Source organism: Chanodichthys erythropterus, chromosome 20, assembly GCF_024489055.1.
Source record: "Chanodichthys erythropterus isolate Z2021 chromosome 20, ASM2448905v1, whole genome shotgun sequence".
NCBI classification, from domain to species: domain Eukaryota; kingdom Metazoa; phylum Chordata; class Actinopteri; order Cypriniformes; family Xenocyprididae; genus Chanodichthys; species Chanodichthys erythropterus.
In genome coordinates, this window is record NC_090240.1 from 30,655,941 (window position 1) to 30,673,600 (window position 17,660).

At 38.3% G+C, this 17,660-nt stretch overlaps 1 protein-coding gene across 1 annotated transcript in view; it reads right to left on the minus strand.

The window, feature by feature from the left end:
* The window catches only part of cpne9 (copine family member IX), a 46,677-nt gene that overhangs the window by 22,706 nt on the left and 6,311 nt on the right, over nucleotides 1-17,660 (minus strand). The window contains exons 3-7 of the mRNA XM_067370445.1: nucleotides 15,932-15,978; nucleotides 12,620-12,723; nucleotides 12,460-12,499; nucleotides 12,326-12,328; nucleotides 11,812-11,888 (exon numbers count right to left, since the gene is read on the minus strand). Of these exons, the coding sequence (XP_067226546.1) occupies nucleotides 11,812-11,888; nucleotides 12,326-12,328; nucleotides 12,460-12,499; nucleotides 12,620-12,723; nucleotides 15,932-15,978 (271 nt within the window). The remainder of the gene's footprint in view (nucleotides 1-11,811; nucleotides 11,889-12,325; nucleotides 12,329-12,459; nucleotides 12,500-12,619; nucleotides 12,724-15,931; nucleotides 15,979-17,660) is intronic.

Sequence of the window (17,660 nt, forward strand, 5' to 3'; positions counted from 1 at the left end):
GCGTTGAGGAACTCGAGCTCTATTGACGTCCCGGAGCAGCCCGAGCTCTATTGACGTCCCGGAGCAGCCCGAGCCCGCTGCCGTCCCGGAGCAGCCCGAGCCCGCTGCCGTCCCGGAGCTGTCTGCTCTCCCTGATACGGCCATGGAGGCCGTCACCGAACTGCCCGCTCTCCTTGATAAGGCCACAGAGCAGCCTTGGTCGGCCCTGCCACCACCACCTGGACCATTTGCTCTACCGCTGCCGCTCAGGCCATCTGCCCTGCTGGCGCCACCCGAGCTCCTTGCCCATGAACCCGCCAATGCCTCCCTTGATTTCCCCAAGAACTTTTTGGGGGGGGGCAGTATACCTAGGGGTGGGGAGCTTGTGGGTGGGGACCCTGCTCAACCATGGCCTTTAAGGGCCTCTGAACTACTATGGCCATTCATGGACTGTAGGCCACTAGGGCCATGTATGGACTCTGACCTGCCGTGGCCGTCCAAGCCACCTGACCTGCCGTGGCTGTCCGAACCACCTGACCTGCCGTGGCTGTCCGAACCACCTGACCTGCCGTGGCTGTCCGAACCACCTGACCTGCCGTGGCTGTCCGAACCACCTGACCTGCCGTGGCTCTCCGAACCACTTGACCTGCCGTGGTTGCCTGAACCACCCGACCTGCCGTGGCCGCCCAGGCCACCTGACCTGCCGTGGCCGCCCGAGCCACCTGACCCACCGTGGCTGCCTGAGTCCGTGGGGCTGCATTGGAGATCCCGTTCCCGGCTGCTGTTAGATCTCCAATGCACCCACCCCCCCCCCCCCTCCCTAGCTGTTCCTTTACGTTGCGAGGACGCGCCTTCCGGGAGGGGGCGTTATGTAACGATCACCGTCTGTTCCTGTCACTCCCCGGACTACACTTCCCACAATTCTCCCTGTCAGTCACATGTTCACTTCACACCAATCACCTGTTGCCACATCCACCCTAGCACACCACACTGATTACCACACCCAGCTGCAGCTCATTAACAGGACTATAAAGGACTTCCAAACACACCACCTCACCGCGAAGTATTGTTGTCACTTGTGTCACATTTCTGAGCGTTTCCTTGTATCCTGTTTGCCTGTCTGTTATTGATTTTGCCTGATTCCTGTTTTACGACCCATTGCTGCCTGCCTCGATCCTTGCCTGTACCCTGACTACGACTCTGCCTGTTCCTTATTGTTCCTGTTTGTTCCTGTTTGACCCTGCCTGAACGACCACGCTCACTTCTAATAAAACGCTGCACTTGGATCCCCTGCCTGAGTCTCCCATTCGTAACAATATCAATGGAAGAGAACTGTAAATCTGTAAACAAGTCATTGACAAATAAGGTTGTGAAAAGTGTAAAAAAAAAAAAAATGGAGATAATTAATTTTGAAGTTTTATTAAGTGTTATCAATGAGATTATGTGGTTTTTATAATCAATTTACACTGCTTTTGTCATTTTTTACGAGATGGACAAAATTTGACACCAAAAATTTTTACCGAATGACACTTTTGGTTATAATGGATGACGATATTTTCAAACAATGCTAACAGACTGATAACTAGCTAGTTAACAAAAGGACAATCAAACATTTTATATTTAGTACAAGTTTTCAAAATATTACAAAATTTTTCATGTTTTATAGCAGGTTATACCGAATGACCTGATGTTTCGGGACATGCGTATGATTTAGGAGAGAATTAGTTACTTTGCTTCATGACCATGTGGTCCTTTGCAGGTGTCTGAATGAGGTCACATCCTGTCACATGATATTGAATGCATGACTTGATCCAAAATGGTTCCTTTATCTTGGTTACTCCAAATGACATCAATGAAATTCATTTTTCTGGACATTCTTTCTCATAACAAAGCAACGACTTCTACACATAATTTTAATACCATTTTGCACTATGTTGATATATGATGTTATAAAATCATGCCAGAATAAAAAATACATACATTTATTACATTTTAAGGTATTTTAATCACAAATGAAATGGCTGTATTGGCCTTTGGACACTTCAAAATCTTTAAAATACCTTTATATGTAGCAAAATATAATTAAAACCTTTTGGGTTCAATAAAAGAGATCTAGTTGTACTACCTTACATACTTTGGATGTCATATCTTTGTTTATTATTATTAAGGCCTTTGGACAACAACAAAAAAAGTATCGTCATTGACCTAAACACTATAACGATTATCACAACAAATAAAAAAAGTAATTTCGAAAGTAGTTTCGAAATGGAAAAGCTTCATAGAATGACCCAAGATCACAAACGCAACATCCAAAGTAGAGAATAAACAATAACGGACAGAAAAAGCAAGCTACTTAGGGGGGTTTGGGAGTCCAAGGACACCACTGGTGGATTTTTTGCTGTACAAGTAAAAAGACCAAGTAGGAGAGGGTTCGGCTTATCTGAAGAGTTCACATCTTGCCCCAGGCATCAACTCATCATGCTCAAGGTCACACGTGGCTCATCATAACTGTAGACTCTCTCATTACTCAGTACCAGCGAATGTATACCTCAAGACAGCTGTCAGTGTCACTAACTCTCTGCATTCACTTTCCCGCTGCTATGGAAACAACTTATAAAGGTGAGCCGAGGAGGTTTACAATCCCAACTTCTGCTGCGAATGAGTGCTCCATCACTGCTACCGAACACAAAAGAACAGGAAGTGCCACCAGTGTAAGTAATACTGGTGTCTACAGAAAGGAATAGAATGAGAGATTAAAAAAAATAAAAAATTACTGACTGACAGGAGAGAAATGAATGAGGGAATAAATTAATAACATTTAATGAATGACATTTAACATTTCAAGAAGAAATGTCCTTTGGATTAAGAGTCATTGCACTCAAATATCTCACTTTCAGTTAAACCACATTGTGGTATGAAACTATTCATGGTCACAGGCGAAGAATACACTCTTTTCCAGCTGGGCTGTCACCTCTCTAACACAGCATATCTGACAGACAGAACAAAAGCAACTCAAGATTTTATCGGAGAGCTTCAAACCCCCCCCCCCCCCCACCCCCCCATTTTACTGTGTCAGTGCCAAAAACATCCTCCCTGCATGTTTAATCAGAGTCCTCGGCAGCCAGGATAAATCTCTGCGCCATTAGAACCGAGACGCTGAGTCCCTCTTACAGGACACTGCTGTTTGTATGTCACGAATGCACCTTCAAAAGCACAAAAAATATCTATTTATATTTATATAATTATATAAATATTACATTAAAAGGTTCCAAATTTTGTTTTGGAGGTCTCCTACAATAGGTTTACATGCATCCAAGATCAAAGCTTTAATTTTCTCATAATATTTGCAGCATCACCTCTTTTCTCACAGTGTCTAAAATGGTTTGATCAAGGATTCTGTCTCTCTAAACTCCTCCTTTCCAAGAGCCTGCTCTCCTCTGATTGGTCAGATGGACCAGTCTGTTGTGATTGGTCAGATGGCCCAGTCTATTGTGATAGGTCTATCGCTTACAGCACATGTCGGAAACCAAACTCCCATAACCATTTCTGAGTTTTAGCTCCAGAGCCTTCCTCAGCACTTGAACACAGAGTGATAAGAACAATAACAATGCCATTGGTTTTAGTATCAGTTCAAGCCTAGTTCATCCTTTTGAAGTGCAAGCAAAGTGGATTTGCTTTCACAGTGAAGAAAACAGCATCTTCTCGATATGGCGACATCACAAACCAAACAGTTTTCCAAACAGTTTGAGTGCGGGTCAAAGTAGAGGTTGTTCACGGACAGCCAATAAAGTTGTTTCCGGCAGTCCAGAATCTGTTCTTTCTTCTGGGAGACAGTAACTTCATTTAATGTGCACTTCAATCTTTGCAAATTTACATTCACAAACAGCTATATTACGCACTACATGAAATGTAATATCTGAAAAAGCATAATTTCATAAATTTAACTAGATTTTTAAAGGTGCCCTAGAATTAAAATTTTAATTTATCTCGGCATAGTTCAATAACAAGAGTTCAGTACATGGAAATGACGTACAGTGAGTCTCAAACTCCATTGTTTCCTCCATCTTATATAAATCTCATTTGTTTAAAAGACCTCAGACGAACAGGCGAATCTCAATATAACACCAACTGTTACGTAACAGTCGGGTGTACGGGGTGCCCCAAAATTTGCATTTGCCAGCCCATGTTCAAAAGCATTTCACAAGGGCAGCCAGTATTAACGTCTGGTTCTGCACAGCTGAATCAACAGACTAGGTAAACAAGCAAGGACAATAGTGAAAAATGGCAGATGGAGCGATAATAACGGACATGATCCAGGATATCATGATATTTTTAGTGATATTTGTAAATTGTCTTTCTAAATGTTTTGTTAGCATGTTGCTAATGTACTGTTAAATGTGGTTAAAGTTACCATCGTTTCTTACTGTATTCACAGAGACAAGACTGTCATTATTTTCATTTTTAAACACTTGCAGTCTGTATAATTCATAAACACAACTTCATTCTTTATAAATCTCTCCAACAGTGTAGCATTAACTGTTAGCCACGGAGCACAGCCTCAAACTCATTCAGAATCAAATCCAAATAAATACTGTACTTGCGCGATTAGACATGTGGCATGACGAACACTTTGTAAAGATCCATTTTGAGGGTTATATTAGCTGTGTAAACTTTGTTTATGCTGTTTAAGGCAAGCTCCGGGGGCGGGGGAGCACGAGATTTAAAGGGGCCGCAGCCTAAATCGGCTCATATTTAATGATGCCCCAAAATAGGCAGTTAAAAAAAATGAATTAAAAAAATCTATGCAGTATTTTGAGCTGAAACTTCACAGACACATTCAGGGGACACCTTAAACTTATATTACATCTTTTAAAAAGACGTTCTACGGCACCTTTACATTTTTTTACATAAAATTTGACTCTGCATACCCATGTAAAATTCGCCACCGCAATGCCTTGAACTCGCTGCCAGTGTTCTGAATGGTTTCTACGTTGTTGCTAAATGGTTGCTAGTGTGTTGCTATGTGGTCCAAGTCAAAAGAGCAAAACTATGATATTCTGGTCTCTGGATAGATGCAACACTATTGGATTTTTCTCTATTTTATCATTCAACTGACAGAAATAAGTGACTTAGAAAAGTAATAGAACACCTCTCCATAACAAACTTCAAAATCTAAACTCATTTATGGCACGAATAGTACAGCACAATTTATAATACTTAAATTTATTGGTTTGTTCATAGAGCATATACCATTAATTATTTACTGAACATCAGTGTCTTTTATCATATTGCTGTTGTCGCTTTGTGTCATGCATAAAAATGGCTTTTAACTGAGATAAAACCAGTACAATGCACAGCCAATTTGGGGCTTATTGCTTTAATTTGTCATACAGCTCTTCAACGGGCATGTAAATGTGACAAAATCATGCAGCGAAGCTTTGTTGTTCATGTACATAAAACGGTATCATCAATATAATGGTGACTCATAAAGGTGAATTACATGAATTTTAAAATAATCGAGCTTCTAAAAATACAGTTCGAGAGACCAGCATGTTGTGATGCTGAAGTACGCTGCAGGTTCAGCCGTGGGAACAGACTGTAGAGAATGAGTAAGCCGGCCAATTAGGCAATGATGGTGGGGATTTAGTGAGCATGCATTAACTGATCTCACTGCAGGAGAGATAGTGTACGGTCAGGGCAGGTTAATAGCTGTCAAAAATGCCCTGCTCCAAACAGCACTCAAAACACAGATTGTAGAAGTGCATATCAGAGCAATTAAGCAGCAGATAAATGTCTGTCGGAGAGGAAGTATTGTAGAGAAATGCAAATATATACTGTATCTGAAGTGCCTGATCCAGATAAGGACTGTGATCATGTGACCGTTATCTCTATGCATAATGAATTTTAAAGGCCACACTGTGTTTACAGGTCTCCTGGCTTACAGATTCAGCGCACACACATCTGGTGCAGGAGTCAGGAACTGTGCTTAAGTTCTAAGCCCATGGTTCCCTGACTGAGCCCTCCTAATAAGCCAGAGACTCATTTGAAGGTCAAACTCAACAGCTGTGTCCACAGATAAAAAGATCTTGAGATACGCTTAACCTCACCCACTAAAATAGCATCACCAGAATACAAAGTAAACAGAGATATACATGTGATTTTGGCAGTGCCGGTCCTCCCTATACGCAAAGTATGCAAGTTGTGTAGGGCTCCCAAACCACCTTGTTCTCCGATGATTTAATGACTAGGGATGCGATTAATAGAATTTTAGTTTCATTTTGATTTTGGCTTCCAACGATTACGAAAACATAATGCCGCATTCTGTTCCTTTCCTTTAAAGCGGTGCGCTGTCATCCTTCCCACGTAACATCCAAATTATGTAACATGATTGTCGTTATATAGAGTCTCCTGTCGGACATACTCGATACTTTAAAAAGTTAAAATACTTAATACTTAAAGAGTTAAAAGCGTATTGAGCTGCAAAAAAGATGCTGTTCCTCAGACAGCTTTCTGTGTGCATGATCCGAGATGGAGCGAAACACGGACAAGTAAAGACTACTTTGGGCTTCGGGTGTGCGCTTAAACAGACAAATCAACCCGATCTCACGGCAATTCGTACGTATTTTACGAGGTGGCTAAATCGTATGAATTCATACGACCTCACTCGTACTAATTCATACGTTTTTTGCTAAATCGTATGTATTTTACGAGTTGACAAATTCGTATGAATTCATACGAATGACCTACCCCAAACCCCGCCCCTAAACCTAACCGTCACTGGGGTTTAGACAAATCGTACGGATTCGCACGAGTGAGGTCGTATGAATTTATACGAAATAGCCACCTCGTAGAATAAGTAGGAATTGGTCGTGAGATAGCGTTGGACAAATACACACAAAAATATGTCAAAATGCCCGTCTTGGCAAGTTTTCACACAAACGTAGTCGGTTATGTCTTAAGTGAACATAAACAGTTGGGAAAGTAATAGAATGCTTGATATTAGATATGTGTATCTGGTCTTAAAGTGACAACAGCCTAATAAACCTGCTGCTGTCTGTATCATTTAATGTTAATAAAACAACAAACAAAACAAAATAATCATTCACTGCTCTTTAATGAAGAACTTTAGTAACTTTAATAAGAATTAATGTATATTTAATTCATACTGTGAACGCTATAACGTGTTTTATTTTTACATTTAAATACTTTATTCAATTTCTGTATAGTAGGCTAATATTATTAATAGGCTAAATTGTTTATTTCAGAGGCCCCCCAACAAAGTTTTGCCCCCAGAAGTCTATGACCGGCACTAGATTTTAGACTTTTGAACTTAAATGGGTATTTCACCCAGAAATGCAAATTCTGTCATCATTTCCTCACTCACCATTGTGTCATTCATCAAACTATGCATTTGTTTCTTCTGCATATCTGACTTATCGTGGTTTAGAGTTATATGAGGTTAAGTAAACTACAGAATGTTCATATTTGGATGAACTAACCCTTTAAGGTGCCAAAAATATGAGTAAATTGGTCTTGGTGCACAAAGTTTGAATGCAAATGAGATTAGAGCTATGGCAGAGAGGAATATTTTTTGGGAGTGATGAGTTTGTGTGGCTTTGAATATACAGTAGTGCACAAAGTGTATGGACTATTCTTATGATATTTGGCATCAAGGTTCTTCAGAATATCTAATTTTGTGTTGCACTGAAGAAATACAGTTCTAAAACAACATGAAGATGAATAATTCATGACAGAGTTGTCATTTTTAAGTGAACCATTTATTTAGTCAAAATTATTGATAGCACTTTACAATAAGGTCTTGTCATTTGTTAACGTTAGTTAATGCATTAGTTAACATGAACTAACTATGACCAACATATTTTTACAGCATTACTTAACTTTTGTTAACATAAAAGGGTTAGTCAAAGTCCCTTCAAGACAAGTCATTTTACTCTGCCATCTTTGAAATGCCTCTTGGGCATGCAAGTGCAGCTCCTATCTCTGAATAGAGAAAATTCTCCAAAGCTTTTCGCCAAGCTTTCGATTAAATTTCATATTTGAAATCACCAATGAATTCTGACAACAACTGTCTCATAAACACTTGAATCATGACCAAAAAAAAAAAAATGCATTTTTCAGGCTGCCAGCCAGCCAATACTGAGTCGGCATTCTGACATAGAACCTGAAAGCGCTGCACTATGTTTCCAACTTCAACAGCATAGGAGACTGACAGGGAGGAGAAGAAATTGTTGTATAAAGTTTTGTTTTGTTTTGGCACACAAATAGTATTCTAGTTGCTTCATAACTTTAAGGTTGAACCACTGCAGTCACGTGGACTATTTTAACAATGTCTTTACTACCTTTCTGGGCCTTGAAAGTGGTAATAACATTGCAGTCTAGGGGAGTCAAAAAGCTCTCAGATTTCATCAAAAAAATCGTAATTTGTGTTCCAAAGATGAACAAGGGTCTTACATGTTTGGAGCGACGTGAGGTTGAGTAATTAATGACAGAAATTTCTACCCTTTAACTAATTAACTAATGTTAACAGATACAACTTTTGATTTTTGAAAATGTAGACATTTACATATATACAATTATAGTTTCACTACAGAACAGATGTTTCGAAGTGTCAAAGTATCTGTAGGGTACCGAACATTTAATTGTTTTCCATGCAACGAAGTGTGAAAATCCATTTCAGCTACTGATGTCTGTGATAGCCATCAGTACACTGACTGTGGTGTGTTTGGCAGTTTATCTGGACACACTTCCCCTCATACATCTCAGTGTAAACCTGTGACAGCGCTGCTACAATGATGAATGTCTCCAACACTGAGGGTATTTTCACAGAAAATGTCATGCTTTCTTTTCAGCTAATTAGGACCTCAGTTTGTGTGTGCGCATGTGTGTGGGGGGTAGAGAGTTAAATTGGGAATTATGTATGAAATAGATTGATCGAGTGTGTATAAAAACACATGGGCGTAACATTAGGTAATTTGTTTTTCAGCAGTGACCAATGACAAATTACCCACCTTCAGATGGAGTAATTCTTCCTACCTGCGTGGCGAGACATATTTTGGAGCTTATTTGAAATATTTTCAATACTCATACATGGCAAATAGATTGCATTCTGTGACAATTTAAAGCCCTGAGCCGAAATATTGACACCTGGTCCTGTTATTGTACATTTTACATTCTCTCATCTCAAATATTCCTGAACCGAAACCAGGTTGTCTATAAATATTTTGCTCAGTCTGACAGTATATGGCTCTCTTCTATCCATGCACATTTTCTCCACAAATCCACCATGCTTACATGTGGAAATGAGACTGGAGAAAAATCAAGCCCGAAGGGCCCTGAATGTGGCGCGGAACCTCAAATCCCCATCTCTGAGCATCCCGTGGCATCTCTTGTCCTTAGGACTCCCCGGCCTTATCTTGTGAAAACAGAGGGAATTAGATGTATTTGCCCAAATGCAGTGCTATGTAATTGAAAAGCCACTAGTCTTGGTGGGTTGCCATAGAAACCAGCAGGTAATAGAGTAGTACCTCTTCCTCCACACTTCCACCCCAGTGTGTTACAGTATCTGCCCACTAGCTCTTTAGAGAGACGGGCTGACCTACTAAAATATGCCTATTGCCGCCAACCTTTTTCCTAATCCGCTGCTCGCCGCTTGCACAGCACCACATAAAGCGTGACACAAAGGCCAAAAGGAGATGGCCCATTTAGTGTTTTTTGCCCCATGCCGTGTCACCATCAGATACATTTGCAAAAAGCTCGCTGTCTACCATGCTGTGATACAGAGCGCGTGCACAGCGACCGCCGTGTTCTTCGGGGAAGAATATCAGCTGTTAGAAAGGACTTACAAACTATTTTTCATGTCATTCAGGGGTTTAGTCACACAGTCTGGCTATATCTTAAATATATTTTTTTCTTATATTGTGATTACTGAGCCCCATTACGGAAAAGCATATGAATTTCACGCATTAATCACGTGTTTTTGCTTCCTGTGTCATCCATTGTTGTTGTTGACTAAAGGTGCCCTAGAATATCAGCTGTTAGAAAGGACTTACAAACTATTTTTCATGTCATTCAGGGGTTTAGTCACACAGTCTGGCTATATCTTAAATATATTTTTTTCTTATATTGTGATTACTGAGCCCCATTACGGAAAAGCATATGAATTTCACGCATTAATCACGTGTTTTTGCTTCCTGTGTCATCCATTGTTGTTGTTGACTAAAGGTGCCCTAGAATTAAAAATTGAATTTATCTCGGCATAGTTGAATAACAAGAGTTCAGTACATGGAAATGACATACAGTGAGTCTCAAACTCCATTGTTTCCTCCTTCTTATATAAATCTCATTTGTTTAAAAGACCTCAGAAGAACAGGCGAATCTCAACATAACACCGACTGTTACGTAACAGTTGGGATCATTAATATGTACGCCCCCAATATTTGCATATGCCAGCCCATGTTCAAGGCAATACACAAGGGCAGGACGTCTGGATGTACACATACTTACGCGATTAGACATGCTGCATGACGAACACTTTGTAAAGATCCATTTTGAGGGTTATATTCGCTGTGTGAACTCTTTTTATGCTTTTAAAGGCAAGCGCGAGCTCCGTTGGTGGGGACAAGATTTAAAGGGGCTGCAGCCTAAATCGGCTCATATTTAATGATGCCCCCAAAAAAAATCTATGGGGTATTTTGAGCTGAAACTTCACAGACACATGCAGGGGACACCTTATACTATATTACATCTTTTAAAAAGACGTTCTACGGCACCTTTAACTAAAATTAAAAATATTATAATAGTTTTTTCAGTAATTGAAATAAAGCTAATTTAATAAAAATAAAATATTAGATGAAAAACCTAAACTTAAAAAAAAACTTTCATGAAAATTAGAAATGTTCTCTTGGCAACTAACTGAAATAAATAATTTGAAGTACTAAAATTACTGAAACTAAAACTGAAATAATAGAAATATTTATAAATAAAATAAAATTGCAATAAAAACTGAAAATATAAAAATAAAAAACAATTTAAAATATTAATAAATACTATAATAGTATATAAAATATATGAAAGTCTGTATATATATATATATATATATATATATATATATATATATATATATATATATATATATATATATATATATATATATCCAGAATTTATATCCAGATTCTGTAAAATGACACAAAAAATGAATGCGGTTCTTCAGTTAGGCCAAATGCAAGTGCAAATCCCTTAGAAGGCATCAACCAGACATCCTATTTTGTGCTACTGAAATAGATCATTGATATGACCCAGATATGCTGGACAGTCGCAGCCTGTATCTTAGTGTTAAAATGCCACAATCACTAGATCCAGAGTGCCATCCTTACTCAAGTCGAAGCTTAATTAGTTTGCCTTTTTAACCCCCCCGCCAAAGCTTTGGGATCTATTTGTACGCAGAACTGATTGATATGGGCATAGAAGGTTTGCTACTCTGGAACCCCAAACAAGCACCTCGACCGCGGTTAAAAGCATTGATTTTCGAAGCACGTTTTTTATCTGGAGACAGTAAAAGGATTTTGATCCGCGAGCTGCACGAAAAAGACCCATTTATCAAGCCTTTTGTCTTATAATCATCTCAACAGAACTTGCTACATAAATGAGCTCAGCTGGACCATGTGGGCTAGATGAACTTATGTCTTCCATGTGGTTAAATCTGTGGCCTGAATAGAGACCCCATAGGATTTGGAGAATTTTTTAAGAACCGTTTCCATGGCACTGTTTCTTCTTCAACGTCGTATCAAGGGTGAAAAATAATAAAAGACTTACGAAAGCACCCGCTCGAGTCTTGACCCAGAGGACCCAATAATCTCTCCTAGAGTGCAGAACGTCTGGCCGAGGAAGGACTGTGGAAGACAAAACAATGAAGGTAAATCAGTTCTGTGGGTTTCCTGCTCCACAGATACAAATCAGCAGTGACAGTCCTGTCTGGAAAATCTCAGAAAGATGGTATGAGGACTCACCTTGAATACTGTATGTCACTGAGTATAAAGACAGGTGAGGCCTGGCTGATGAAACTCTAAGCAATGGAAGGGGTGAATCAATGACATGGAAATGCATACAAAAAAGCAAGCAAAAAAAAGAAAAACAAGACAAGACTTTGAGAACTACGACAGACTGTTTCATGCAGTTTTAAAGGACACAGAGGGTCTGGGCTTTGAACATGACACTTTTTTTTTTTCAAAGAATGAGAACTGAAAAACAAATTGCATTCTCTTTGTAACTATTTCTGGCATGACGGAAAACAAGCAATGGATAAATTACACTCATTTACAGCTTGTACCTTCTGTTATCCACATCCATTGTAGCAGAAAAGACATCAAATCAACACGGTAAAACTGGAAGTCATTGCATCGTGGTTCTTATCTATTCGTTAGCATGCAGGAAACGGCATGTGAGACATTAAAGTTTGCTTACATGTTTTGAGATGTTTGAGCTTCTAGAGTCCACATTGTATCTGCGTCGAATAAGCAAAAGATTGAAAGTGAACTGGAAGATCATGTCCACAAAAAACCGTATCATTGTCTAAGGGCTTTTTTCTAAAACTAAAGGCGGAAAAGTTCCGTCCTCCACTTACACATCAAACCGAAGGTTCTGCTTTTCTTCAAAGAAGTAATCCAAGACAAACTTCCTCACAAAGTCTGGGTTGAGAGTGTTGTCAATCACTTCTGTTCGTCCAAACTAAACGTGAATAAAAGATGCATCTTTAGATTAATGTTTTCATGGCAAGATAATGAAACAACATCTTTAGATTCAAACTACTAATATTGCAATGTATTGTCCATCTAAAAAACAACATTTTTTCACCTTCCCAAGTACAAACATGATACATAAAGGTCATTCTCTGCAAATTGGGTACAAAACAGGCCTTGAAGTATTTTTGCCACACAAAAATATTTGTGAAAGAACATGCTTAATCTTGTAAAGTAAATATTGTTTAATTTTTTTTCGATTTACTAATTTGTTCTCTCGATTTACTAAATCGTGCTCACAATTTACTATTTCTTTCCCTCAATTTACTAAATTGTGCGCACGATTTACTAATTATTTCCCTCGATTAACTAAATCGTGTGCACAATTTATTAATTTGTTCTCTCGATTTACTAATCGTGCACACAATTTACTATTTCGTTCCCTAGACTTACTAATTTGTGCTCTCGATTTATTAATTTGTTCCCTCGATTTACTAAATTGTGCGCACGATTTACTAATTTGTTCCCTCGATTTACTAAATTGTGCGCACGATTTACTAATTTGTTCCCTCGATTTACTAAATTGTGCGCACGATTTACTAATTTGTTCCCTCGATTTACTGATTTGTTCTCTCGATTTACTAAATCGTGCTCACAATTTACTATTTCTTTCCCTCAATTTACTAAATTGTGCGCAAGATTTACTAATTAGTTCCCTCGATTAACTAAATCGTGTGCACAATTTACTAATTTGTTCTCTCGATTTACTAAATTGTGCACACAATTTACTATTTCGTTCCCTAGATTTACTAATTCGTGTGCACAATTTACTATTTTGTTCCCTCGATTTACTAATTCGTGCTCACAATTTACTAATTTGTTCCCTCAATTTACTAAATCGTGTGCACAATTTACTATTTTGTTCCCTCGATTTACTAATTCGTGCTCACAATTTACTAATTTGTTCCCTCAATTTACTAAATCGTGTGCACAATTTACTATTTCGTTCCCTCGATTTACTAAATTGTGCGCACATTGTGCGCACGATTTACTAATTAGTTCCCTCGATTTACTATATTGTGTGCAAGATTAACTAATTTGTTCCCTCGATTTGCTATATCGTGTGCACGAGTTACTATTTTGTTCCCTAGATTTACTAAATTGTGCGCACGATTTACTAATTCTTTCCCTCGATTTACTATATTGTGCGCAAGATTAACTAATTTGTTCCCTCGATTTGCTAAATCGTGCGCACAATTTACTTTTTCGTTCCCTAGATTTACTAAATCATGCGCATGATTTACTATTTTGTTCCCTCGATTTACTAAATCGTGTGCACAATTTATAAATCGAGGGAACAATGTTACCAATATTACCATAATTTAATATATATATATATATATATATATATATATATATATATATATATATATATATATATATATATAATTTTTTGACAAATTTTCTTGCAATAATTTGTTTACAGTAAAGAAGAATATATATATTGCCATTTATAAATATTGCTATCCTCCAATGAAACATGATGGTTGAAATGAATAGAACAGAAAACCATAAATGAAGCTAATATAATTCACTCATCTGTAAATCTGCACAGAAGGAATCACTGATGTGCCAAAGCATAATAACAGTTGCTATGATCATATTTTCATGATCAGAAGCAAAATCAGCCCTCAGACTTCCCTTCTCTCCGCAGACTCAACAGCAGTCTGAGCTCTGCATGAAAGTGGGGCAGGAATAGCAGCTCAGTGTGAGCTCGTACAGCTTCCTGCCAACGTACACATCCCTGAAGCAATCAGACAGTAATTCCCATTGAGCAGGAGTCCTCGGTGGAGCTCACCGATGGCACAGAGTAATGAACTATTGATTCCTAACTCAGATTCAGACCCAAGATCATGTTCTCAACACCCCAGACACATAATCCCACCTATCAACTTAGTATCCACGCTTTCCATTATCTGCTCCTGGAGAAGTTCCTGGAGCCGATCGGTCCTTGACTAAAGGTTCAGTGACCGCTGGTCGCTGCATTATCTGTTTAGGGGAGCAGGCTGTTTATAATGCAGTTGCTATGCATGCTTTTGGAGGTACTTGTAATGTGAGTGGGCACTTGAGTGTTGATATGCATGCAGAGAAAGCCACTGGTCCAGATACACGCTAGCTATATAAAAGTACAGTGAATATTTCATGATGCCATCTGGAGAGCGAGATATCTCTAGAGAAGTCCAGAGTGCTCGCTGCATTCCTTGAGTTTCCAAAGGCAACTACTGTTTTTTTCCCCAACACTCAGTCTGAGAATTTCCCAGAGACTGGTGATTCTTTGAATCCTGGCAAGATGGTGGGATACAATTAGTAGCTGCATTTACAATTCTGCCAAAAGGGTCGTCTCTGGATGATTTTAAAACACTGAGAAGCAACGAAACAACTAATAATATCAGTGAACTGTACAATACTGGAATTGTGCTGTCATTTTTTGTCATTATTTTTTGAGTTTTCAAAGTTTTATTTTTATTTCTTTCAAGAAATTGAACTTCTTGAAATTCTTGGTAAATTCAAAGTGGTCAAAAAATGCAATGAACTTCACTTCTAGAAAAACGTCAATAGATGAAGAGCTAAGTTATATATATATATATATATACACACACACAAACACACACACACACACACACACACACACACTTGTCTTTACTGTCACATTTGATGACTTTAATGTGTCTCTGCTTAATAAAAGTAAATACAATTTAGTAGATAATATAGTAATATTGAATATTTTACTCATGTTTGTTATTAAAAGGTTCTGTAAGTTTATGGATACTGTTTCTAAAAGAAACAGTCTCATGAGATTAGTCTGGAAGGCAAATAATAGAATGCACATCATAAAAGTAAAAGAAAAAACAGAACATCCACAGAAGCGCAGATAGGAGGAGGATGGAGGAGAATATCGACTGATAGACACAACAATCTGATAATAAATAGAATTGAAAAGAAAAACCCTTCATGGTTGATATAAAAGTACAACAAAGGATCACATCAATATAACTGCAAATTGTGTCCTGACTGTAGCTCCTATATTTGTGGCCAATGGACCGTGTTAATTGATAATATAGTTTTTCAAAAGCCTAAAACACAACATGCTGAGCACTATGTGTTCTGTTCATTTGTACCATAAAAAGCATACTAACCTCTCTCCACTCTTTAGTACCAATTCCTTGAACATACAACACAACCACTGCAAAGAGAAAATGGAAAAATAATGGTCAAACACAGAAAGAAACAGTCAATAAATAAATAGATAAAAACACTTGCAACCGGTGCACAGTCTGTTTCCTTAAATGAAGCTAATAAAGATGCTTCACTGAGAGCTTCCTCCTGCCATCTAATAAGAAAATGGCTTGGAGAAGTGCCGACTGTAATCAGTATGGAGTATTAGTCCCAACTCCAGGCCCTTTAAGTCAAAGTGTGGAGCAGCAGGTGTGAGAATCTAATTCATCAATAAATTCATTGAATCATTCAAGAGGAGTCCAAACAGGAAATGCCCTGATCAACAAATGGGCTGCAGCTCTATGGGTGGTCATTTGACTAGTCAGGAATGTCTTGACGAGATACCATTCAGTCCAGCAAGCTCTTGGGGAATTCTAAAACTCCAACAAAGAATTTGTTGCTCTATAATCTTCTGACAGACCTCATTCTCAGAGAAACTGATATTTGTGTCTGAATATTTCAGGATTTACTAATTCACTTTTTTGTTAATCACTTCATTTGGGATGGATGGATGGATGGATGGATGGATGGATGGATGGATGGATGGATGGATGGAATAAATGCATACCAGAGCTGTAATCATTATACATTATAACCTCTGAACATAGATATTTCTAATTATAAAAATAAAATGTTTTTTTTGTATTAATTTTTTTTATGGATGTTTATGTGTTTTGCATTACTAAATTGGGTCAAATAATGTGAATAAGTTCAGTACCCCTGTTAATTATGTCAGTTAGCAGCACTCATTCCACCCAAATGGAACGTTTTCCTGAGAATGGTCCTGGAATTTAATCACTCTGAAATAAGCCTAAATCAGAATTTCTTGTTTTTCCATGATGCAAATGTTACCCGAAACAAGGCATTATGAATGCATAATGTCTCTGTTTAACTGAACAAGATTAGACTGACCACATTCATTATTTTCAACTCCTCGAAAGATCTGCAGTAACTACACTGGGGCGGCTAATGTTTAACGATTTCTCATAAATTACATGGAACAATCATCAGAGCACAGAAAGCATTTCAGGAAGAGCAGAGACACCTATTCAGGTATGACCTTTGCCAGATCAACCGAGGAACTGATTTAGAATAAATCTCAGTGCAAATTATGGCAACTCAGATGTCAGTCAAGCGTTTGATTGCTGTGAGCATTAGGGTGAAGGATTAATAAATGTTATAATTTGGCCTTCTCTGACTAAGGCAGGTTTAAAAAGGCAAGTTGAAGTTTTTTTTCCTCGTTTTTCAACTTTCCTTCCAAAGTAGTCCCTTTGATACCTCTGGAAATAGCAGTGGGTGAAAAAAAGATATGTCCTAGGGGTACAACACTTTCAGCAATGGCTTTACATTACCACATAGCAATGAATAACCCATCCGAAACCTTCACACTTGTTTTCAAGGCAACAGCAAAATAATTCATGTGAATAGTATTCACAGCTATTGACATCAGTTGGGAAGAGAAAATGCTTTGTGTTTCTGCTCAGAGGTTGACCCTCTGAGAAAAAAAAAAAAAAAAACTCTGAATAATGCAATATTAAAATATGACCACGTTTATATTATCATGCAGGACGACCATTTTATTACCCTTAAGAATAGTAAATACAACTCAGTCAGAATTATTATATGCTCGTTAGTCAATCAAGAAGATCT